This window comes from Elephantulus edwardii, unplaced genomic scaffold (assembly GCF_000299155.1).
Source record: "Elephantulus edwardii isolate Elephantulus edwardi_28Jun2011 unplaced genomic scaffold, EleEdw1.0 scaffold00225, whole genome shotgun sequence".
In the NCBI taxonomy this organism is placed as follows: Eukaryota; Metazoa; Chordata; class Mammalia; order Macroscelidea; family Macroscelididae; genus Elephantulus; species Elephantulus edwardii.
The window spans coordinates 3,756,163-3,783,373 of NW_006399975.1; the positions used below are offsets into that span (position 1 = coordinate 3,756,163).

The following is a 27,211-nucleotide window of genomic DNA, read 5'->3' on the forward strand; positions in this document are numbered from 1 at the left end:
ATAAACATAATGCCCTAAAATATAATACTTTTAAACTATTGTCTCCTTCATAGAATTCAATGCAGTAAACATAATCTATCCAGTTTTTCTCAGTGTAACTTTAATAAAAAAGCACTAGTAGGCCAGTGGTTAAGCACTTAGCTGCTAACACAAAGGTTAAAACCCTCTAACTGGTCTTTGAGAGAAATATCTAGTAATCTGCTTTAATGATTTACAGCCTCGAAATTTTTTTGGCGCAATCACACTCTGTCCTTTGGGTCATGATTGGATTATACAGATTATACTCTGGACCTTTGGGTGAGAATTGACTCCACAACTGTGGTTTTGTTTTTTGTGTAGTTGCTTTAATAATTGGTTATGTTCTCTTTTCAGCTAAAAAAAAATAAATAAAAAAATAAAGATGAACATTTTGCCTGACTAACTAGAGTAAAACTACATACATACCTGCATAAATATCTCACTGTTTTCTTTCTCAGACCATTAATAAAGTCCTCCTCCAGTATGCTGCTATTGTGTCAAGTGATTTCAATTCATACTGTGACAAGGAAAACGTGGTAAGTAAGAATGTCCCTGTTGTAGGTTTTCCTCAGTTGAAACCTACTTCTCTTAATTAATTCATCAGCGAGGGGGAAAATTGTTTTTATACCAGCTAGTAGGAAATAAAGGGAGCCCTGGTGGCCTACTGGTAAGAACTTGAGCTGCCATCCTAAAGGCACATGGTTCCACCCTGCCAGTTACTCCACAGAAGAGGAGGGGGCAGTCTCCTCCTGTGTGATTTACTGCCTCTGAAAACCCACTGGAGGGTTAGTTTATGAGTTGCTTCTGACTTAATAGCACATGACAACAACAGTAATGGTAGAAAATAAGGATCTCAAGAAACTATTTGAAAATTTATCTGATAGTCTCAAACTGATTTCAAGACAGGATACAAAGAATGATCGAGAGCCACTATGCCAGCCAACGTGTGCTTCTCCATGCTGTTAAGAAGCGAGGCTCCTGGCAGTAATTGAAAACTTCATATACTCATGAGACATTGCAGCTGAGAACTAGAATGTTAAAACTATCTTGATATTCATACTAATAGTTCAGTTCTGGTCTTAATTTTATACTAAAATGAATATAATTTAGCTCATTTTTCTTAATTAAAAAAAGATGGTTAATGTAGGGAGGATACCTACAAATTCTACTCTGAAGTTTAAGCTTAGCCTTTTATATTTCTGATAACTGAAAACATAATAAAAATATTATAAAAATAATGTCATAAGCCACATAGTCAAATGCCTTAGAATATTAAAAAGATAGATAACTATCTTTCTGAAATGCTCTGATTTCAGTCAAGACGCATGTAACATTAGCAATAATATTTTATGTTGCGTAGCCTTTTCTGAACCCTAGTAGTATACTGCCCCAGTTGTGTTATCTTTTGTTTATTTTTCTTTTTTAATGAACCTCCTGCAGGATTTTTCTTGTATGTGATATTGCATGTTAGATAGTTTTCACATTCTGTTGAATAACCTCTTTAGGAATTGGCATAAATAATGAATCTTCTCCAGTCAGTTGACAGAGTAGCTGCCTTCCAAATTTTTATGCATAAACAAGTGAGCATGCCCAAGGCTGCAACTATATGTTGAAACATCTCGGTTGGTATTTGATCAGTTCTTTGGACCTTATTTTTTTCATAAGTGCAACCAGGATGTGCTTTATTTTTTTATTATGGTTTTAGTCAAAGTTTACAGAAAGATTGGGTTTTTAAATCATTCATTTTAAATCATTTCTCTCCCTCCACCTCCCTTTCACCCCCAATTCACTTCAAATTTTTAGAAATTCATGTAATTTGTATTTATGCAGTCATATACATACTTTACATAATTAATGACCACTGCTCTATACTTATTATCACCCCATCTTTCCAAATCCTTATTGAACATTTGCCATTCTTTCATCCCCCTTCCACCCATCAACCTCTACTATCCCAATTATATATCCCCTTTTTTTGGCCACCCTTCTTTTGCCCTTCCCCCTCCTTTTTTAACATATGTATATTTCTTGCTCAGTTATCCTCCTATTTTCACAATAGTAGTTTTATGCAATATTTACTTATGTGACTGAAATATTTCACTTAACTTTCCAGTTTCTCCCATGTTGTATAGTATTTTATGAAATAATGGTCCCTTTGCACTGGGGCTTTTTTTTTTTTTTTTGGCCAGGGCTTTTGTTGCACCTTTGACATCTCCCTTCAGTGTCATTGGTTGTTAATTATGTGTTACTTCCTGAAATGGTCCAACATCAAGTCAGTTCTTTTGGTACAATGGCTCTGTATATTTCTCCTATCTTCTTTGGTTGCTTCCTCCTTTGCTCTTGCTGTTGGTATCACTAGATGCCGTAGAGTCACGTATGTCTAACAGTTATCTTATGAACGAACGATCTGTATGCGTGACACCCTTGAGCCCATTGCTGCAGTCAGTATCAGTTCATATCACAGAGAATCTTTCCTCTTTTTTACTGACCCTCCAACTGTCCAAGAATGATGTCCCTGCCCAAGGAACAGCCTCTCCTAACAACATGCTCAAAGTATGTGAGAAGAAGCTTCACCATCCTTTGCCTTTTCGGCAAACTGGGGTTGCACTTTCTCTAAAACCTATCTGGTTTTTGTTTTTTTCTTTTGCAGTTCATGGGAATTTCAGTACACTTCTCCAACAGCACAACTCAGAGACCTAAATTATTTTTCCAAAATCCTTATTTATTTTCCAACTTTCAGTTGCATAATAGGTGATTGGAAAAAAACAGTAGCTTGAGTCAGGCAAATATTAGTAATTAACCTCATATCATTGCTCTTCAAGACTTCAGAGGGGTCCTTGAAAGAGACTTTTCCAGTGCTATGTCTTCTGACTACTGGTACTTAGGTGTTGATGCCCAAGTAAGAGATGTTGACACTTTTTCCATCTATCCTGATGTTGTTTATTGGCTCAACTGTTGAGGATATTTAGGTTTTTGATGTTGAGATTTAATCCATGTCAATGCCTTTGATTTTCTTGAGTGAGCACCTCAAATCCTCCTTGCTTTCAGCAAGGAAGGTTATGTCATCTGCATGATGCAAGTTGTTGGAAAGGCTTCCTCCAATCTTGATGCCACATTCTTCTTCATAAAGGCCAATCTCTATAGTGATTTGCTAAGCATACAAATAAAATAAATATGGAGAAAGGATACATCCTTGAGGCACACCTTCCTAGATTTTTATACCATGCAGTGTTTCCTATTCAAAAAGTAACTTCTTGATCTAGGTATTGCTTTCATATAAGCAGAATTAAGTGTTATATTTGTCTGTTGATGAGTTTAAGAAAATAAAATAAAATAATGCTCTTTTTCCAATGTAGTACTAGAAGCTGTTATTGATGCAGTGAGGCAAGGAAGAGAAAGAAAGGATGTACACATTATAAAAGATGAAGTAAAACTATCCCTACCTGCAAATAATTGTTTTGGTGGTAAATAGTTGTTATATGTCAAGTCAAAAATGACTCAGCACACTCTCTAGCAAGTTTTCAAAGGCAGAGCAGCTGGGAGATTCAAACTACCTTCTTCCTGAGAGCATCTGATGGATTAGAACCACCTGTTTTTATATTGGCAGTGCAACTCCTAATCCATTAGGCTACCAGATGCATTCATGCTCACCATCCCTTCCTCCTTATTTTACACTTATATGAATGCATGCAGACACACTTATCAAGTGTCCTGATGATAGAGTGTACTCTCATACTGTACAATTTGTAAAATTGGCTATTAATTGACATGTCAGTGGTTCAAATTTGTTAATACACTATAGAGAAGATAGGATTACAGCTTCAAAAGCATGTCTGGGAGCCCAAGGGGGAAAGGGGTGAGAGCATAAGGGTGAAGATGGGGAGGGGAAATCACAGGGTTGCACAATTTGTTGGGTGGAGGGAGGGGGTAAAGGAAATGCAGATCTGATGGGCACTTGAAAAATAGGGAAATGGTGGGCATAGTCCAATTGTGGTTAATTTTATAAAACAGGATATTGGAATGATTGTGTGAATGTCAGTGAAGGAAAGTATGAGGGGGAAAATAAAAAATAAATCTATTTAAAAATATTTAAAAACAAAATAAAAAAACTTTTCATAACAAAGTAAACAAAAAAAAAAGATTACAGCTTCAGAAACCCAATGGAGGGTTGACAAGAGTCCTAAATAAGTTTAGCAGTAATGGACTTTGGGATACTGATATATGTATATACCTAGATGTATTGTGGTGATGGTGTTGTACCACTGAGTTGAAACTAACTCACAACTGACCCTCCAGTGGATTTTCAGAGGCTGTTTATCAAAAGGAGGCATTTGCCTGTCTTTCTCCCAAGGAGAAACTAGTGGATTTAACTGCATGCTTTCAGGATTGCAGTGCAGCTTCTTACCACTAGGCCACCAAAGCTCCTCATACAGACCTAGATATATAGATGTTGCTGTTGTTGATTGCTTTTAAGTCAAGCATGACTCATAACGACCCTATGAAGAAAAGGCTTGAAGACTCTCTTTAACTATTGACATTTATTAAAGTTCATAGAGTTTCCGGAGGCATATGATTTAAGAAGTGGATGCCGCTCCTGCTTCCAAAGATATATAGATATAGATATATAAATATTATCAATATATAGAGAGCGCTAGTGGCTTAGTGGTAAAAAGTTGTATTGCCAACGCAGAGACAGGTAGTTCAGATCCACCAGCTGCACCATGGGAGATATAGGTGTAGTCTTCATTTGTGCAATTTATAGGCCCTGAAAACCCACAGAAAGGTCAACAATTGGTTAGATCCAACTTGACAACACATAACAACATATCTAGATATGTTTAAAGAAATAACTTATAATAATTACTATAAACAAAATATGCAAAAAGAAATTTTGTTTTTGCATTCTAGCAATAAACATGTAGACATTAAAAGTTATAACGTCATATGTAATTGCCTCTCCCAAAATTAAATACTTAGCTATAAGTCTAATAGAATGTGTATAGTGTATTATGAAAATGACATTGAGGAAGTAAGGGTCTGAAAAAGAAGAAACATACTCTTGTTATATATTGAGAAAGTCAATAGAATAAAAAAAATTGTCAATTAATATATAGGCATCCTGCAATTCCAGTCAAATTCCCAGGAAGATTTTGTGTTTATACAGGCAGTATTGTTGTTTGCCACTGTGTCAGAACCAATTCACAGCTGGCCCTCTAGTAAGTTTTCAGAGGCAGTAGATCGCTTGAGAAAAGATTGCTCGTCTTCCTCTTATAAGTCTAGCCAGCTTACAAGACTGTAAATCCTATGAGGAAAAAAATGTTCATCTTTCCCTCATGGATCCTCTGGTGGATTTGAACTGCCAAAGAGGCATAGCAGGTCAATTCCCTATGGATTATATACCAGGACCTACCTTGAAGAAAAGCACTAGTCTCTATTAGCATTCAAGAGTAAAAACAATTAGAAAATTGTTTAAAAATCTAATCTGGAGCAGGTATCTCACAAATATTCATTCTTGTTGAGTTGGAACGTACTCATAACTGTAAATCACACAGGAGGAGATCGCCCATATTCTCCAGAGGAGCAGCTGGTGTACTTGAACCACTCATCTATGGGTTGGCAGCACACCTCTTTACACACTAGCCTTCAGAGTGCTCTATACAGATGGCAAATAAGCAAGCACATGAAGAGTCTTTCAGCATCATTAACCATTTGAGAAATGCTAATTAAAACCATAATGTGGTATCAATGCACACCAATTAGAATGACTAAAATATAAAGTAATGACTGCCAAATGGTGGATAGGGTATGGAGAAATTGGATTACCCCTGCGTCACTGTGTAAGTGGTATATCTATTATGGAAAGCATTTTGACAACATTAAAAATTAACCACATATACACAACACAAACTCAAACTACACATTCTATCACTGTGTGGTAACATGCATTGCTATAACAGCAATCACAACTCTGGGCATGTAACTTAGAGAAATTAAGACTTACGTTCACATAAAAATTTCTAAGTGAATGTTTATATAAACTGTATATGAAATAGCCCAAACCAAAACAATTCCGATACCCTTCAAGTAGTGAATCGTGAAACAAACAAAATCGTTACATTGTTGTGTGCCTTCAAGTCTGAACTGATTCATATCCGACCTTCTAGAGGACTTTCAAAGGCAGTAACTTGCACAGGAGGAGATTGCTCATCTTTCTCCCACATAGCAGCTGATGGATTCAAACATTTGTGCTAACAGTGCAACTCCCTACCCACTAGGCCAACAGAGCTCCCTCAATCAATGGTGACTGTTAACATGACAGGAACTAGGTGAATCTTTATTGTGTTATAACCCAAATGCTTTCTCTGAAAATGCTGACTGGTGTTTTTTATAAAAACAAAATATATTGTGCAATAGTTTCTTTAAGAGAATAATAGCTGTTTTCATTTAAACCCTGCATATGAGTTAGAGATATATGAATTTGAATTTAATTAGGAATTAACCTTAGTTACCAATAAGAATATAATAACAATATAAATAGATCTGGCACTCAATAAAAGGCTATAGAGCCTCTGTAAATGACCCCCAGAAACGTTATCCTGCTGTATAATTTGCTGAACAGATATAAAAAGCTATTTCATATGAAAAAGGAAACAAAAGTGTATATTGATAACAATAGAACATTTATATAACTGAAATAAAGAGAACTGAATAGAAGCTTAAAGTTCTTTTGTAATATTTAATTATGTTGGTTTGCTTACATAATTCATAAATGATGTGTTTCACACTACTCCTCAATTACATTATATATCATACAATCATTCTTATTCATTATGTTTTATAAAATTCATCACCATTGGATCTTGTCCATTACCCTGTCTTTTCAGGTCCTGCAGGATCTTTCCCATTTTACCCTGTCCCTCTAAAAGCTTTTTTTTTTCTTCTTAACTGAAGTTAAGATAACTTTAAGAATTTTTTTCAAAAGGTCAAGAATACAGTTAAACAATGATAAAAATCCTTCCCGACCTGCGTTTAGTCCTTTGTATGTTACCCTCTAATTAATCATTGGCTAATTTCCCAGGAACTTGGAAGATTCATCTATTTTTCTTCTTTGGCTTTCACCTTCTTCTCCTTTAGAATCAGTGTGCAGCAAATAGTAAATGATTCTATAACTCGTCTATATTGATTTTCGGTTAGCAATTAAAACAAAGGGGAGATTTGCTGAAGTAAGAGCTGAGCAGAAGATTTCAAAAGGCAACTTGAGAAGACAAAGTACTATAATGGAGAGTGTGGACAGCTGGAGTTGGAGAATAAAGAGAGAACTTGCTTTGTATTTTACAAGCTGAGAGAACTGAAGAATAAATTTAAGCCTGAAGTTTCCATATTGAAGGACAATATGTTGAATGACTGAGGAAGCGTCAGGAGAAGTCAAGAATACATGGAGTCACTGTACCAAAAATAATTGACTGAGACTGAAAAATTTCAGGAGTTACCATTTGAACAAGAGCACATGGTAATGAAAGAAGAAGTTGAAGCTACCCTGAAGGCATTGGCAAAAACATATGACCCCAGGAATTGATGGATATTAATTGACTTGTTTCAACTAACATACAGCCATGGTTGTGCTAATCAGTCTATACCGGGAAATTTGGAAGACAGCTATTTAGCCAACTGACTGGAATAGATCCATAGTCATTCCCATTCCCAAGAATGGTGATCCTACAGAATGTGGAAATTATCAAACAGTATCATTAATGATGTATTGTTATGTGCCATCGATTCGTTTGCAACTAATAGCCCTAAAATCTGCTCTATCCTGTGCCAATCTTATAGTCTCTGACATACATACCTACACTCTTTATCCTAGTCACTGAATCAATCCATCTCATTGAGGGTCTTCCTCTCTTACACTGTCCCTTCACCCTTCCAAGCATGCTGTCCCTCTCCAAGGACTGATCCCTCCTTCCAACATGCCCAAAGTCATATGAAGCCTCAGAATCTGTGCCTCCAAAAAGCAGCCTGGTTTTATCCTTTCCAGGACAAACTCGTTTTTTCTCCTGGCAGCCCATGGTATGTATATTCAATACTCAGGAACTGCAACCCAAAGGCATCAATTCTCTCTCTATCATCCCTAGTCATTGTCCAGCTTTCTGACACATCTGATACAATTTTGATCTCACTATCATTAATGCCACATACAAATAAATACTGCTGAAAATAATTAAAAAAATAACCAGAACAGTACATAGATAGGGAACTACTAGAAGTTCAAGTGGGATATCACTGTGAAGAATACCAAAAGATTGTTTATTTGTGCTTGTTTGACTATGCAAACGCATTGACTGTGTGGATTACAACAGATTATATTGAACATTGAGAAAAGTGAGAATCCCAAGACACTTAATTTTTCTTATGTGAAACCTATACCAGGAAGCTATTGTGCAAATATGTTTAAAAGTAAGAAAAGAGTGTGTCAGGATTGTATCCTCTCTCCATACCTATTTAATCTGTATGGTGAGCAATTTTCTGAGAAGCTGGATTCTATGAAGAGGAATGTGGCATCAGGGTTGGAGGGAGACTCATCAAGAACCTGCACTATGCAGATAACACAACCTTTCTTGCTGAAAGTGAGGAAGAATTGAGGAATTTGCTGCAGAACATAAAGGAATATAGCCTTCTGCATTTATTGCATCACAAGGCCAAGGAAACAAAAATTCTTCCCACTAGACCCGTAGGCAGCATTGTGATAGATGGAGAAAAGATTGAAGTTGTCAATTATTTTCTCTTCCTTGGATCCACAATCAACACCCTTGGTAGCAGCAGTCAGGAAATAAGAAGATGAATTTCACTGAGAAAGTCTACAGTCAGGAACTTCTCTAAATGATTTTTGAGGAGCCTTGATATCAGTTTGAGGATTAACATGCACCTGATCCAGCCATGATATTTTTTTTACATTTAATTAAATTTAATTAATCATTTAATTAAAATAAAATAACTGTTTCTCATTTGTACTAGCCATACACGGGCAAAACAGAAACAGAGCATTTCCATAACTGCAGGAAGTTTACTAGACAGCATTGGCTTAGAGACATTCTGTCACCATCCCTAGGTTACAGCTCCTAGAGGGCGTTCCAAACCCACATAGCTGAGACCCAGGACTACTGTGCCAGATTGGTGAGGGAAACGTGGAAACCAGGAATTCCCGGCTTGGTTTTTGCTGATTTCCAATGTTCTCTCAGATGATTATTTCACAAAATTTCTTTGTGTATGTATGTATGTTTCTAGTCATTCTCTGCAGAGGATGAAGGTCACATCCCTTAACACTGCCCCTCCACTGTCCTCCAACTCTAATCTACTCTGCACATAGTCAGTCACAGGGCCTCAGAGTAGGTGGAAATAGAGAACACTGCAGATGTTTCTGAAATGATGAGTCCAGGAGACCAGACTGGTAAAAGCCTTAGTTTATTGCTGCTGCTGCTTCCTTTAGCCAAATTTAGGAAGTCTGTCTCTCCATTGATGGAGTGTTCAGTTACTCAACAAATATTTGATGAGCACTTGTCCTGGTCCCAAAGCCCACACCTGTTCTTCTTTGCCTCCTGAGTTTGTTAGAATGGGTCATTTTTATAAAGATAACCATTTTAGATTGTGAACTTGAAGCCACTTTGGGAAAAGACTTGGCTGTCATCAAAGAAGAACCTTGAAGACCTGTAAGGGAGGTAGCATCTAGAGGTGTCCTCACCAGCATTCAAAGTGGCATGGTTGGCCATCTTCTTTGAGCAGCCCACAGCTGCCTGTTCCCTACCAAGTGCCAAACTAAACCCACTATTGTGGGCTTACAGGACCGCCACATCTTTCTCCTGTGGAGCACCTGGTAGGTTCAAATCACCAACCTTTTGGTTTACCCTCAAGTTCTCTATACCAGTGTACTACCAGGCCTCTTCACCTGTTTCCTATTTGGATGAAAATATCATGAAAAAGAGATTTGGCTGCTATGCAATACGTGTACTCAGTTGATGACAACTAAACTGCAGTTTACCTATAGGGTTAACCCCTGTGCTGATTTATTAATGCACTCCCAGGTTAGGAGAAACTATGATAACACCTAGCTTATCAATCTTCACGTGTTCCATTTAATTTGTGACAAGTCTCCATTTTCCTAGATTCCCACTTGGTCAATTTCATGTTTCAATTATGAATGGGTGCTTGCAACTGTTTCTTCTCATTTTGAGTCAAGCCACACATCAGCTCATGAAGATGCTGAAAGCTTGACTCATCCATGTCATTGATGTCAATTCTACTTCTCAGCCTTTTTGAGTGCCTCCCAGCAGGGGGCAAAACTTCAGGCACTCTACCAGATAATGTTCTCTTGCCCCTCATGTTTGCCCATTATCTTTTCAATCATTTGCTGTGCATCTGAGAGCTGGACAATGAATAAGGATTACAGAAGAAGAATTGATGCCTTTGAACTGTGGTGTTGGAGGAGAGTGTTGGATATCCTATGTACTGCCAAAAGAACAAACAAATATGTCTTGTAGAAAGTGCAGCCAGAGTACTCCTTGGAGGCAAGGATGATAAAGCTTCATCTCACATATTTTAAGAATGTTGCTAATAGAGGCTATTTCTGCAAGAGGGACATCATGCTTGACAAAGTGGGAGGTCCATGAAAGAGAGGAAAATCAGATGGACTAATTACAAATTACGGTGACTGCTATAATGGTCTCTAGTGTGTCAGAAATTGACAGGGTACCACAGGGAAGGACACAAATTCAGATCTTTTATTCACAGAGTCACTAAGACATGGGGTACGCAGCTTGAAGGCACCTAACAACAACAACAACAACCTATCTTAAGTTCACATCTAGTCCTGCCACAAAGTTTCATATCTTTGTTAATTGTTTTATTTCTGCCTTCAAATGAACAAGTAAGGAAACTTTATATATATATATTTTAAAGCAAGTATTGTGTGCAAGGCGAAGAACCCTGGTGATGTCGTGTATGTCTGCTAACGCAAAGGTCAGTGGTTCAAACCCACAAGCAGTTCTGTTGTAGAAAAATGATCAGTCTACTCTGAAAATGCACAGCCCCAGAAACCCAAAGGAGGGTGAGAATGAGTTGGAACTGGCTAGAAGGCAATGGGTCAGGTTGGGGATATGGAGGGCCCTGTGCTGTAGTCTAAGTAATGAAAAGCAAAAGACAACATAGCAGTAAATGCAGTGCATTTAAGGTCATCTGGTGACAGAGTAAAAAAAGACTTCATATATAAAACAATAAAACCAAAAGCCATGGGAGTGACTAAAGGATAAAATTGTAGAAGGAGAGGTTCTGCCATAAATGCTGGGGGAAAATTCCATTAGGCACAGAAAAAGGTTCAGGTAAGTTCATGTGACAGGCCATGGCAGAATCTGAAAGGTGTAAAGTGTCTCTGAGGAACAAACAGCTTGAAAACAAGCAGGGACTAGAGCCAAAGAATGGAGGGTCCTGAGCCAACCAGCTTGTTCTGTAGCCAAAGGGGTTCAATGAAGGGATATTTTTGTTGGTTGGTTTGTTTGTTTTGCTTTGAAAAGTTCAGATCATATAGTGTTTGTTTGTATTCTTAACTGAGTGCAATAACAAACTATTTAAACGAATCGATTTTTCCCCTAAAATGCATTTTTATAAACAACATTGAACTCAAACCATGTTTACATGAAATGCTAAAATGTTACGATAAAGACACCTCAATAGTAAGTATCTTATGGCTTATTGTTTAGGTGTGTTATTAAATTTATTTGACCTTTATAGTATCCTTTTCCATATTGCTAAGAATTGATGTTGAATAGCACAGTGATTTGCCACTTTTAATTTGCCACTTTTAAAAACAGCACTTTTAGTAAGAGCTGTATACTACCACTTAAAGTAAAACTCATTTAATAATTAATGTATAGACGTTTCTTAACCTTGAAAATCCAACCTTTCTGTAAACTTTTGATAAAATCACAGTAAGACGAAAGGAATTTCTTAAGCCTCTTTCTCACATTCTCTCTGCTTTCTTTAAAGCCTTGTATCTTGATGAACAATATTCAACAATTAAGAGTCCAGCTTGAAAAAATGTTTGAATCTATGGGAGGGAAAGAGGTGAGTGTATTTTTACCTTTGCGTTTATTAAGCACCTACTTAGAGATCATTAGCAGCATATTATTTTGCTATGGAAAGTGTTTAGCTGTGAACATTACAGTGATAATGCCTTGAAATTTTGTAACAACTAAGGTTATATTTAGTTGTTAAATTCAATAAAATAGTAAACAATTCAGAAATGCAAATGAGGTAAAGGAGATAGTCAATGACTCATGTATTACATATGGATCAATAGGCATATTGCTACTTCCATATACACACACAATTAAATATACATACACTAATGATCTGTATCGCTATAGAAATTGTAGTTGTTTTGTACTGTATTGCACATCAGCTTGATATTGATGTTTGTTGTGACATGTGATGTGTGGTGCCAGTGGTTTTTTGATGACTCCATGGTTTTATTGTTCACATCTAAAACTCTCTTGTCAACAACGTGTTGTGCACTGTGTCTGTAATGTGTCATGTCTTTGTCCTACATCTTTGATTTGCACTTCCATGAGCAGAAGAAGGAAGGAGAAAGATTCTTTTATGAGGTTTGTGATAGTAAGCATCTTACCCTTTTCCTGGCTGTTTTTATTTTTAACCTGTGAGCCTGAAGACCATTGCACTTCCATGTAACTCTCATTTGCTTGACTAGGTCAAGCAGAGGGTTAAATAAGTAGCTGTGCATCTGCCTGCTCATATCTGCCTCAAGTCTTGTCTTTTAAAGAAATCCAGTGACATCTGGGGGATTGAGGACTGGGGATGTTGTGGAGGGGAGGGTCCTGGTGCTGATGCTGTGGGTCTCCAGCAAAACCCTGCTCTCCTCCATAAAATAGGAATCTCGAAGGTAATGTAAAGAATGTAGGAATATTACTGTTTAAGATATACTTCAGTTTCTCTCTACTATGGTAAATATATATGTAAAAGCTCAGTTGGATTAAAAAAAAATTGTCCTTCCCCCCCCCCCCCCGCCCGCCCAAAATGCATAAGCCAGCTAATGCTGCTTTTAAGATTTTGGGCCTTCTCACAGGTGGTGGTGTTTTTAACCCCAAAGAGGCTTTTACACATTTCACCACAATGCCTATTCTATTTTCTTCAAACTTCAATTCTTTGAAAAATGGAATTGCTGTTTTGTATCCTACCTATCAATGAGAAGCACTAAATACATATCTGATGGTGAAAAACTTTAAAAATGAACTTTTATGAGCTGTGCTTCCACTGCAGTCTCAGTTTAATTTTTATAAAGTAAGGTTCCATTTCCCAAAGTGTATTCATGCATTTTGCAAGGTTGGATGGCACAGTCTCAGTTTTAGAACTCTTTTGCTTAATTAGGTAAGCACAAGCAGTTAGGGATCATAACAGTGAAATTCTTTTTTCTAATTCTAGTGATGTTTTATATGGAGCCTTTAAATCTAGTTGTCATTTGGAAATTTATCAATGAGACTGCTGGTTTCTTGTGTGGAAGATCTTACCTGTCACCTTTTGGTGAATTTTAGAGACCACACTTCATTTAAGGATGAAGTTCTATTGAAAGTGGTCTATTTCCAGAACCTTCTCTCATTCCCATCATTATTTCGTTACTATCCAGTGTTTTAATTTTAACATATAAACCACTGAGCTCAATATTAACCACACAAATAATAACAGATATACCAATAAGAGAAATTAAATCTGTCCTTAAAGACGGCTGTGTGGACCAAGCCACTTGCTACCTAACAAGAAAAATAAAAATAGATTTCTTGTTGCAAAAATAGAATTCCTGTTGCAAATAAAATTATCAATTTGAAATGTTCAGATTTCACATTACAATATTGTTTTCAAATACATGGCTAAATCACAGAGCTCTTACTTGAGAAAATAATGAAGGCAGAAATACTAAGTGCCTTCTCTTTGTATGCCTTTTAATGTATCTATTTGTTAAACACTTCTTGCATAATTTAAAGGGGAAAATCATAAAAAATCAGGGCCATTTGTGGAAGAGTTATCCTTGGCCCTAATTACTTTTTCTTTGTTAAGTCCACTCTCATCCTTTGCCATCTTCTGAATCCTTTGTCTCTCCTCATTTGCAGTTCATTTCCTCTCATTCTTTCAGTATTATACTCCTCAAACCTTGAGACAATTAATCCAAATCTGGGTGTAACATGCAGCCTCTGCTACACTCCCCCTTGGCATCGGAATCTCAAAATTCTCCACTAATCATTTAGGGGAATTTCTATTTCCTTATCTGTATCTATATAGCAATATCTAAGTGAAGTACATGATTGAGAGATATATGGTTTAATATGGGAAGTATATATAGACATAGTCCATGGTTTTTGAAGGTTCTGTAACATATGCTAGTACCAATTCCAAAGATCTAGTGGCACAATGGTAAAGCAATTGACTGCTAACTGAAAGGTTGGTGGTTTGAAACCCCTAGCGGCTTTGTTGAAGGAAGTGACTTACTGTAAAATCTCTAATCTTGGAATCTCTACAGGGCATTTCTACTTTTTCCTGTTGAGTTACTAATTCCTAATATGTTCTATGTCAGCAGTAGCAGATGTGGGAATGGAATGTGTCACTTCCCAATTCTTCATCCCTAAATTATAACATTTTGGCTGGAATTGCTAAGGGAAACCTCATTGCCTACATCTTATTCTTCTTTTAGATGTTTCTTACAAGTTTATCCTCAAATATATGTGCTGGGATCTGCACTTCTTGCTACAAAGGCCTAATTAGTAAAGCATTGCTTGTGCACTTGCTCAAAATAGTTGTTAGTGCCATGTGTCAATGATGTGCTTCTGGCAGTGGCACTGCTTGCCTCTGAGGCCGCTTGCAGGCATGGCTGCATGCTGCTGCAGCTCTCTGCCACTGCAAACCAACCCAACCACTGGTGGGGCAGCTGCTCTTTCTTTGCAGGATCAGCTTCTCTGGCTGGAGAATGGGTCATTAAAATTATGTCAGTGCAAATATTCACTCTCTGTGTGGAATCTAAACTGGAAACATTGCCTAAAGCTATGACAATGTAGGTGTGATACTGAGAATGGTTTCAGAAACTGTCACTTGAGCAGTCACTGTTGACTACACCCCCAATACACTGTGTGCAGTTATTTGACAGTGTCTAGTTGGACCTGAAGGAGGACAGTAAATGACTACAGGGGGTTTTGTTTTCTTTTAAAATTTTGTACAAAACTTCCTTGTATACAAATTAAGAGGATGTTTTGGCACAATAGCTTGGACTTCTCTAGAAAACAACAAATAATTAAAGTCACACAGACCCAGAAACGAAAGCAACCTTTATATACAAGACATCAAAAATCTGTTCTTTCAAAAAGGCGACTTTACTGTCCATATAATTTTGAGGATCACCATCGCAAAGCAGGTAATACTGTAAAGGCATGTAACTAACTGACTTGAGCTAGAAATAGTTCATGCGATCTCCGTACTGTCGTTCTGCTCTTTCCATCACATGGTAACAGCCAAATCTGAGGAGGATGCCGTGAAATAACTTTTATTCAGCAGTGAATGATTTTTTTTAATCTTGTAGTAGCTGAAAAACACTCAAATAGAAAACACATTTTGGTTTGTACTGTGTTAACAGATTATTTCATGGCTATAACTTAATATACATTAACTATAAGTAAATGCCTCATCAGCGTTTGGTTTATAATGTATAATATATTGCTACAGTGTTTAGAAAAGATTGATTGTATTTCCTTACTCTGCAATCCAGTATGCACAAGTACAAGCAAAAGAATATAAAATTGCTCAAAATTTAACTTCTCTTCATAAAGTTATAAGGTATATCTTATTAAATTCTACAGCATTTATATTGTGATCATTGATTTAGAAAATTTATGACAGTGCTGGTCAAGCAGAGGAGGCATTACCGCTTCACAACAGTGCATTGGTACAATCACTTTGAACAGGGTAGAACCCATAGTCATCTATAGGCCAGATGACCTATTGACACTACATCCCTTTCTTCCCTTTCTAAACATTAATTGTTACTAGCTCACTTAGAAAAAGAAAATCTTGTTTGCTCAGCTAAATTCTGTCAATCCACCCATCACAAGGAAGACCCCATTAGGCATAATAAAAAGACTATTATTATTGATGACCCTATGAACGAAAGACCTGAGCACTTGTATAACTTTCATCATTTATCTAAGTTCATAGAGTTCCCAGAGGCAAGCTTTTTTGGAAGTGGATGCCACTCCTGCTTCCAAGCTTGTTTTAATCAGGGAGCTCCACCAAATACTGTCCACCATGGGTAACCATTATCGCATTTGTCACATAAGTGTCACAGTGTTCAGCTTCACAGAACTGCTTAATGACTCTTGTTTCAGAGATGCACATCAATGCCTGTTGCCACCTTTTACAGATGAATTCATGTGTCAATTAAAAATTTCCTCAAGGTACCCAAAAGCATCCTTATGCAGCTCAATTAAATTGATTAAGAAACTACTAGCCATATGAACTTGGTCACCTGCTAAATAATCCCCAGACAAGAGAAGAAAGAAATAAGCCTATGTCATTTTCAATAGGCAATAGTCTATCAACTTTGTATTTTCTGGAGTCAGTTCATTGCTTCAATGGCAATAGTGGGCAAGGCATAGTAAGCGTCAGAACTACTTGGACAACCAACCCAACAGTTGGCATACGTGTTAGAATAGAACCATGCTCCATAAAGCTTTCAGTGGCTAATTTTTGACAAGTCAGTTTGTGGTCTCTCTTCCTAGTCTGGAAGCTTCACTGAAACCTGTTATCCATCACAGCAATACATTAGCTTCCACTGGCAGATGGGTAGTTTACTCTACCTGAGATGAATTGGCCAGGAACTAAATCTGTCTCTCCCATACGGAACACCAGAATTTCCCAGTGTGTGTCTTGTAATCCAACAGTAGTCAGGGCAGAAATACTTTCTACTGACAGTTAAAAAGAGATATTTAGAAGCAAGGTGGACTACCTCATCTTTCCCCCGTGCAACAGGTATCCACTATGGAAAACAAAGTTAAAGCCCATTAAACATGAAGGCAATACCACTTTTTCATTGATTCAACAAATGCTTATTGTTGGCATTCCTGTTACACACACTGGATTTCACAAGATATTGGAGATACAATTACCAAGATCCAGGTCCCATCTTCAAAGACTTTCAAGTTTATCAAGGGAACCATAACAACAAAAGCCACAAGTTTTGAGGAAGGTGCAGAAAAAAAAAAATAACACCAAAGAAAGCCAGCACTTTCTAAACTCTAAAATGTCTTTCAAATGAGCTATAACTATTTTATCTTACCCTGCAACAATTCCAAGAATTCATGCAAACATCTGGCCCCTCATTGTATAAATAAAAATGAGAAGATGTTCAGCTGACTTCAGTAACAAGAACTGGTGATTTTCATGACACTAAGATAAAGATGAGGAGGATTGAAATTCTGGAAGATATAGAAATTGCCTAGTATTCTCTCTTATCCCAACTACCTCTGCAATTAGAGTTTACAAATTGGACTTAATAGAAAACTAAGAGAATAATGAGGGCCAAAGGGCAAATTACATTGAGGTGATTTAATAAGCATAATTAAGAGTCCATCACTACTACCACATGAAGTTCAGCTAACTATGAAATTCAGCTTGTGAAATTAAGAGATGTTACTGAAGAGGTAGATCTCCAGGCTGCTGATCCATGTCTAACTGAAATACTGACTTGGGTAGAGACTGCTTGTTAACATTTCCCCTTTAGACCTTTCTACAGGGATCAAAGGATCACCAAGTCTCTTTCTAAAGGAATCCCTCTCTAGCCCTTAAGAAAATTTAAGGAGAGAAAATACAAGTCACACTCAGGAGGGACAGAACAACAGTTAACTGCTATTTTCTGTAATAGCCTGTTACATTGTCTTGTGGTGATGCTCTTTGATCTTTTAAGGCTGCCTTTAAATAGAAAAGAAAAGGACAGTGCAGTCATTAGTAGAATTTCTTTAGCTCAGCTAATCCGTCCTCTTTTCCCGCTTAGTAGACTATTCCTCTGACATATCATGGCTCACTGAGAGAAATCTGCCTCTAACACTTGATGTTCAACAAGTACTGCAGTCAGTCAGATTGAAGAGACAATATTCACCTTGTTAAATAGTGGTTCATTCTCTCAGATGGATACAGTCATGAGAACAGCAGAATGAGAAAGACAAGGGGAAAATGAGTATTATTAGGATCAGATTTTGAGCATAAAGGCCATGTCTGCTATTGCTGAGTTTTCATTACAGTATAGCCTGCAGGGAGTTGAGCTACTTGCCTCACAGGTTGTTTGAATCCATCGGTGCCTCCTCAGGAAAAAAAATGAGTATGTTCTTCTCCCACAATTTACAGCCTTGGAAACCACTAGCAGGTCAGCTATGAATTGTTTCCAACTGGACAATGAGTTAAGAATCCAGATTCAGAAAGTGAGTCAGTTATTGTTGTTAGGTGCCATCAAACTGAGTACAGCTCATAGTGACCAAATGAACAACAGCCCTGAACCCCATCCTATCCTGTGTCATCTTTATAATTTCTGACACACTTGAAACCACTGCTGCAGTCACTGTTATCAGCTCAACTTGTTGAGGGTCTTCCACTGCTTCACTGACCCTTCAACTTTCCAAGCATGATGTCCCTTGTGAAGGAATAGCTTCTCCTAACAAGATGCCCAAAGTATGAGAGACGATGCTTTGTTATCTTTGCCTCCAAGGAGATCTCTGGCTGCAATATTTCTAAGACATATCTGTTTGTTCTTCTGGCAGTCCATAGGTTATTCAGCCAATTAAAAATGCTAAACAGAGACTTGTACACCAATGTCCATAGCAAGATTATTCACCATTAAAAGAACATGCAAACAGCCCAAATATCAAGCCACAACAGAATGGACTGAGAAATTATGGTACATTCACATGATGGAATACTACACAGCAATGATTTTTACTACAGGAACAATGATTTTGTAAATCACTACCTAACTTGAGAGGGTCTGTAGAGCATTATGCTGGGTGAACTAACTCAGTCCCATAAGGACAAACACTGTATAAAACCATTATTATAGAATGTATACAGGAATCTAAAGGAAGGAGGAGAGGAGCAAAGGGATGAGGATAGGTGAGGGGGGCGGGGGGGTGTTAATCAGAGGATCACAATATTTAATGGGTGGAGAAAAGGATGGGTAAAGAAAATGGGAAAGATCCTGTGTGAAAAACAATGTATACAAACTTTGAAAGTAAACCAGTATGAAATAAAAATTTTATTTAAGAAAAAAAAATTAAGAAATCAGAGATGTATTCTACTCCATACCTATTTAATCTGTACGCTGAGATATTTTTTTAAAAAGCTGGACTCTCTGAAGAGGAATGTGGCACCAGGTTTGGAAGAAAACTCATCAATAACCAGTATTGTGCAGATGACACATACATACTTGCTGAAAGTGAGCAGGTCTTGAAGCAGTTGTTGCAGAAGATCAAAGTATGAAACTTTCAGTGTGGATTGCATCTCAATGTCAAGAAAACAAAGATTCTTACCAAAGGACCAAAAGGCAACATTGTGGGGAAGGAGAAGAGTCAACAACTGTCAGCAACTTCATCTTACTTGGATCCAGAATTAACACCATTGGTACCAGAAGTCAGGAAATGAGGAGATGCACTACACTGAGAAAATCTAGTTAGGAACCTCTCCAAATTATTGAGGAGTAATGATTTCAGTTTAGTACTAAGCTGTGTCTGATTCAGGCTGTTGTATTTCCAGTCACTTGCTATGCATCTGAGACCTGGAGAAGAAGAGTTTATGCCTTTGAGCTATGTGTTGGAGAAGAGTACTGAACATCCCATGGATGGGCAAAAGAACAAACAAAAATGTCTTGGAGAGGGTGCAGCTGGAGTGCTCTTTGGAGGCAAGGATGAGGAGGCTTTGCCTCACATACTCTGGGCATGTTGTTAAAAGGGGCTATTCCTTGGAGAGGGACATGATGCTTGGAAGGGTGGAGGGTCTGCAAAAGATAAGAAAACCCTTGACCAGATGATTTGACAAGGTGAGTGCCACAGTGGGCTCTAGTGTATCAGGATGGCACAGGATAGAGCTGGATTCAGATCTTTTTGTTCAGAGGGTTGCTATGAGTCATGTTTGGCTCACTGTCACCTAACAACAACAACAACCAGTAGATCATGAATTTGAACCCACAATCTGCTCCGCAAAAGAAAAAGGAAAGAATCTGCTCGTTAATATTTACAGCCTGAGGAACACTGCGGGAAGTTCTACACTCTCCTAGATCACGTGATGATGCTGTGTGCCTTGAGGTCAGAACCAACTCAAAGTCAACACTTCAGTGGGTTTTCAGAGGCATTTTAATCACATGGGAGTAGACTGCCTGGCTTTTTCCTGAAGAGCAACTGTTAGATTCAAACTGCATGCCTTTAGGATTGCAACCAGCTTCTTACCACTAGGCTAAAGGACCTTGAGGAATTAGAATTAAATCAATAGTAGTGTGTTTAGATTTTGGATATAGGGAAAAAGAATCAGAAAAGGAAAAGAAAGGAGAAAACAGGAAATTTTAGATAGTTTCAATGATCGGGATAAAAAAATTCTCTATCAGAATTGTAGAAAAAACCTGGAAAGAGTGGGAGAATAAGAGATGTTATCAGTGATATTTGTTTCTAAATGGATGTGGAGTAGAAAAATGCAGCCTCAACGATGACACTGAAATGTCTGGCTTATACATATTAGCCCTTAGCCAAACCAGACACCAGAATTCAGGTAGTACATTCATCACTGTTTTATCTGTGGACCACCAAAGTGGAAAGATCTAAGAGATACTTGGCATTTAGATATCATGTTTAGACATGCTGAGGAGACAAAAAATAATGGATATCAGAGTCATTAACGTGTAAGTAGTAGTTGAATTCATCAGCATGAATAGGGTTGTTCAAGGTGAGAGCATAAAGTGAAAAGATTAAAATACTGAGAAGGGAAAATTCATTTCATATACTTTGAGCATGTTATATGGAGGGACCAGTCCCTCAAGGAGAAATGCCACCCTTTTAAAGAAGAGGTCAACAAAAAAGAGGAAGATCCTCAAAGATATGGATTGACACAGTGACTGCAGCAGTGGATTTTCCAGCATGGATTTTGAGGATGGTGCTGGATTTGGGTGGGATTTCTTTCATCTGTACATAAGGTCACTTTAAGTCAAAGCCAACTCAAAAGTGCCTAACCAAAACAACAAAAATATTATTCCAAGAATGGCACGTAACAAGAATTAATCAGAGTCAGAGGAGTAGATGTTTGAACTAGCAGAGAGTCTCTAGAAAGCAAGGAAGAACTTGAGAAAGAAAAGTAAACAAAACTGGTGTAGAGTCTGAGTGGGATAGATAAGGTGAGTAAAGAAAGAATTAGTTACCTATATGTGAACCATTTTAATACAATATTGAAAGCAGAAGTCACACTGCAGAGGATTAATGAGTGTTTAGATGAGAATGTGGAAGAACCAGGTTTACATTATTGTAATCAGTTTGAAAGTAAAGGAGAAGACAAGTTATTAACTAGATGCTGATGAGGGGTTGTTTTCCCAAATAAGACAGAATTTTCCTTTGGGGCTTTTTATTGTTGTTGTTTAGTTTTTGTTTATTTTACATAAGTCTTATTTGAACATACTTATAAGGCAAAAGCTCAAATTCAAACTTAACTTCCATTAAGTTGGAAATGACATGAAGCTGATAGTCCAGTGGGTTTTCAGAAGATAGAAATTGCACAGGAAGAAATTGCTCATCTTTCTCCTGCAGGATTTGAACCACCTACCATTGGGTTGTCAGTGCAACTCCTTTGCTGTAAGCCACCAGAGCTCTCTATTTATAGAGCAGGATAATAAACATAATAATGGGTAATTAAAGATAGATAGGAAGGTATAAATTACTAACAAAATCTAGAAGGAACTAGTAACTCAGGAAGAACCACCTTTTTTTTTTTTTAAAAGTAAAGCCTTTTCCTTCCTGGAAATAGTAGTGAGGTTTGCAAAAATCTTGAAATCTAGGTGCAATGCCACCTGAACAATGATCCAATTTTAGATCCTGTAAGAACAAAGGACTAGTACTACTTTATGAAACCCATTTCTTTAAATGGGCAGCAAAGTCACTTTCATGCATATGAGGAAAATAAACCAGTAACCTATAGAAAAAAGATAAAATAGGAATGATATGCATGTTGGTGTCCTCGTGGTAGGGAGCTGCACTGCCATTTCAGACACATGCAATTTGAATCACTAAGTGCTTCAAGGGGAAAAGTGAACAGTCAACTCCTGTGCAATATGCAGCCTCTGACAGCCCCCTGGAGGGTCAACTATGGGTTAGTTCTGATTTATTGGTACACAATAACAATAACAATGCATCCTGTACTGAAGCAATAAATTCATACTCAACATGATTAATTTCTTGCACATAAAATCTTTTCTTTTTGAGAGTGTTATCCTCTCCGAATAGTTTAAATGTAATTTTCTAACCCACAAGTTACGTCTGTAGCAAAGCTTTGCTGATTGGTTTAACAACTGCTATTGTGTACAGCTCAATAGTAGGAACTCTTTTGGTCCCTTAGGGAAAGATATTCTCCTCAAAAATATAAAAGAGAAGCATACAGAATGGGTATGCTGAAAATGATTTCTGAATCAAATAACTTTTCTAATGTGATCTGACGTAATATGGCAGTGAGACAAAACATTTGTAGTCAGAACTATCCTAGGCCCTCTAGGATATACGTTTATTAAAGGAATGAAGTATTTCAAATGCAAATGTATTTTATAAATATTCAGTTCAACATATCAGTCCAAAGTAAAGGCCTACTCTCCATTTTAGAACAGCCCTTTTTGCGGGAATTCTTTCATGCTTCTTTTTATTGCCTCTTATTTTCTCAGATATTTGCTAAGTTCTAAGATATGCAGGGTAGTGGTATGGCCATGAAGGATAAAAAGCTTAAATAAAATAGAATTCTGTGGAAGAGACAAACTTCTAAGTTAATGATTAGAAAAGAATAGTATGTACACAGTTACAGTAAAATGGGAAGTTTATAGTCGATTAACTGTAAGGGAAAATGACACTATAGGGAAGAGCTGCAAAATGAGATGGTAAAAGCAATGTTTTCTTCAAGGAAATGTGGACATGATCCTTAAGAAAAATGAACCTAAATGACTCCTTGCCTAATATCATCCCTTCTTTGTTTACTATAGAGTAGCAACCTATCCATAGCTCACCTTCTGGGAGGTTTTCAGAGTTAGTTCGTATGAAACATTGCCCATCCTTCTCCTGTCTGTCATTCCTAGATGAGTTAATTACTCCAACTTATCACTATAAATATCTCAAAGATACAGAAGCTCACACAGCATCTACATGTGACCATAGGTCATGCTAAGCATAACTAGATAAAATTTTAGAATCCGAAAATACTTGAGTATTGTGAATGAAATCAACTTTGAAATTTTTACTGTAAATTCAGAAGTTAATTCTACATTTAAATTTGTATTGAATATGCACCTCTTTTTAGAGACCTTTTTAAAAGCAATTAGTTTGTGCTAACCCCTGAAGTTGCTAAGATTCAAATCACAATTCAGTTTCTCATTTAGAAAAAACTTACTATTTGTGGCTTTTAATACATGAAAATTTTTCTTCTTTTGCTCTTACTGCTAACTCTGCATAGAAATACTAAAACAATACCAATTAAATTTGATGTCATAAAACTTGTAGAATTAAAGTATATGTAGAAAAACCAGCAACATATCTGTATGCCTTCTAAAAATAACCAATGATTTATAATATATGCCTTTGGTGATTTAGGTAATAAATCTTAAAATAATTATTTTTTCACAAACTTTAGGTTTGCTAGAGTACAGATTTTATGAATAGAATTCAATAATTGGTCAAAGTTTTGCTTATATAAATGGTTTTATACATGGTTTAAACTGTCATTTATGCTTTATATTAAAGTTTTTGCAAGAGATCTATAATTTGCATCACAAAGAAATATTGACCCCAAAATTATCATACCTATTTTAATGGCAGAGTTTGTTTACAACATATATTAAACACTTAACTAACACTGATTAATTTTGCCCTAGCTGTATGAGAGACATGGGCATTCTGTCTTCACCTATTTGAAAAGAAATGTTTCTATCAATAAATGGGAACTCTACCAAATGTTTAAGTTGCTGTAAACTGACATTTCTGATTTTCAAGAAATAGCCAATTATTTGATAAGAAATTCAATTCACAAAATACCTAAGGTAAATTAAAATAATTTTATAAGAAAATAGTGTAATTTTTTCCAACTCACCTACAAGCTATTTTTATGAGATTTTAAAGCCACTATCTTAACAGGTGAACAAATAATATACACTGCATATATCAAATTACTAGGAGAATAAGCTATGCCTTTTAAATTGAAGGAAAAGAATTCCCCAAGCCTACTTGTTCTCAAAGCCATTTTCTTAAAGGTGATGGATGGAAGGGTAGAGAACTAACTCTTTTTCCCTCCACAACATTCTTAAAGAGCCTGATGAAAATCATATGAGAGAATTTTTCTCATTCCTTATTACTCAATGTTTTACTGCAAGTGAAATCAACTTAAAATTTGTATTAAGGAAATAATAACAAAAATGAAATAAAAAACATTAAAAAACTAAAAACCAACCCCACAACAAGCTACCAGCTTCTGTATTTGTCGAAGATAAGAGATGGGCAGTCCACATATATTTTCTCAGTTAAGTGTTGGGAAATCATAATGCATTAGGTTACTTATTTTTAAATGCCTGTAAATCTCAGGTTTATTTTTGCTTGTTTTTAAAGTATTGTCTTGAGTGTCTTTCTGAATCACTGCTGTACTTACGGATATAGCTGAATGGAACTCTCAGAAAGTGTAAGATGCAATAATACATTGTTGAACCCCAGCATTAAGTTTATAACATATAACGTTTCTGTAGGTTTAAGACTGACTGGACTTCAGACAGTATCAAACAATATCTATATGTTATGAAAATCTGGCATATAAAGGAAAGAACAATGAGCCAAACTGTTGTTGGGGACAGGGAAAAAAACCCAAAAGACGTAAAATACTCCAGCTGAATCACACTGTCCTTGAGAGAGGCAGAAACTAGGCAATCATGAAAGCAGCTGTATTTGAGTAAAAACTGACCTCAAGGATTGCTTTGTTATAATAGGTAGTCCCAGACACCTTATGTGATTTTCTGTTTCTATTGCAATGTTTTCAGTAACATATATGTAACTGGGAGCTACTCACTTGGTGAGAATTGTAATGAATTCGTCTTCCTAACACTTACTTTACTGTTAGAAAATGCTCTGGTAAGATGATAGGATTTGTGTCCTAGCAGTAATGCTTGGGATGCTTCTTGGTCATAAGACTGGCTCACATATTTATTTGGTATTTACACAAAATCATTTTTCCATTTAGTTTGCTTCCAAAGTTTGCTTAGTTCCATTCTTTTAATAGTAGACCAGGACTACATATTTTAATTATACAGGATAGCTTTTAGAGATTCAAAAGAAGATTGCTTTATATTCCAGAAAACATGCCAAATCCCCCTGTACCTGAATTTCTCTCTGCTTGATACAATATATCTGCTATAAGCTATTATAATAGCTTACCAAATCATAATTTACAAACAGGATAAAACCATGAAATGAAGGTGAAGTGTACCTTGTTTCTTTGTTATAACTGTAAAAAAAATTTTCCAAGTTAATAGCTTGGTATATTGGTTTGTATTTAGTTATAAGTTCTTTTGTAACATTGATTGATGATATTTTAACAGCTGAAATTAGACAAAAATAAGCTGATTCTTAAGTCTTGTCTTGGAAAGTAGGCAACAAAATGTCATCTGGTTACCTAAGCTAATTGTTTTTTTCTTTTGCCCTCAAATTCACTAATTAGCGTGTCTCCCCAAGACATAAATGATGCTTAAAGGAGAATAAAAGAGAAAGTAACTGTGAAACATTAAATTTTTAATTGAAAAATGACATCCGTATAGAAACACTAGATCTGTTGTTCCAAAAAAAAACTTGGTGTGCTTGGATAATTGACAGTTAGGAAAATATAAAAACACTTCAAGTAAGGCACAATGCAATATGCAAAGATTTTATTCTTGTTGATTATGTTTTGTTTTTACTCTATTTATAAGAGAACCAATGGGCCTATTTTTTTATAGGTCTGTTAAAGATTATCATAGACCTTGAAGCTATATATATATATATATATATATATATATATATATATTCTGGTATTGTATATCATATGATATTATCTGATTTATGAAATTCTCATTTCTGAAGGATATTTTTTTTTCTGAAGAATATTTTGACATGCCTTGCATCTCATTGCTGTAACCAACAAAGGCTTTGCTATCAAGCTTGACAAGTCTTTTATTTACATGCATGTTATGCCTTTCAATAAATTTTTCCATGTATAAGAACTTTCCTTTGTCTCATTACAATTTCCTAAACTGCGTAGAGTTTTGCCTTTGATATTAAAGATTAAAGAAACCAGAAAAGATAAATGTTATCTTGTTTGATATTTGCCTTGTAGTAAGCAAAATGCATGTAAGATGAACGAAAGCAAATTTCTCTTGCAACTGCAAAGTAATACGGTTTATGGTCTCTTTGCAGCTAGATCCTGAAGCTAGTACCATTCTCAAAGAACTTCAAGTTAAACTCAATGGGGTTCTGGATGAACTCAGTGTCACTTATGGAGAAAGGTAAATAGCTGAAGTTATTATTATCCTCAATATGCTTATGCTTCCCTTAGTAAAAAACTATATGCTTCCAGTGCCATTTTTCTCCTTTGGCTAAATCCATTTTTTTTTATAATTTTGATGAGCATTTACAGAGATTTTGGACTTCCATTTATTCATTGCTTCACTTCTCTCCCCGCCCAGCCCTTCCCCCCCCCCCCCCCAGTTCTCTCCTCTCTTTCAAAAGTAAAAGAAACACTCCTTCCCTGGTACACGATCCCCCTGTACTCCTCCCACCGCCCCAAGTACATTCCACTATGCAACCTTAATTGTGAACTCTTGTGATAACCATAATACCCTATCATACATCGCTTTTAAATTATT

The 27,211-nt window shown here is 36.5% G+C and overlaps 1 protein-coding gene across 1 annotated transcript in view; it reads left to right on the forward strand.

Annotated features, from left to right (window-relative positions):
• The window catches only part of UNC13C (unc-13 homolog C (C. elegans)), a 912,374-nt gene that overhangs the window by 735,813 nt on the left and 149,350 nt on the right, over nucleotides 1-27,211 (forward strand). Inside the window, exons 22-24 of the mRNA XM_006898243.1 lie at nucleotides 477-554; nucleotides 12,052-12,129; nucleotides 26,763-26,851. Of these exons, the coding sequence (XP_006898305.1) occupies nucleotides 477-554; nucleotides 12,052-12,129; nucleotides 26,763-26,851 (245 nt within the window). The remainder of the gene's footprint in view (nucleotides 1-476; nucleotides 555-12,051; nucleotides 12,130-26,762; nucleotides 26,852-27,211) is intronic.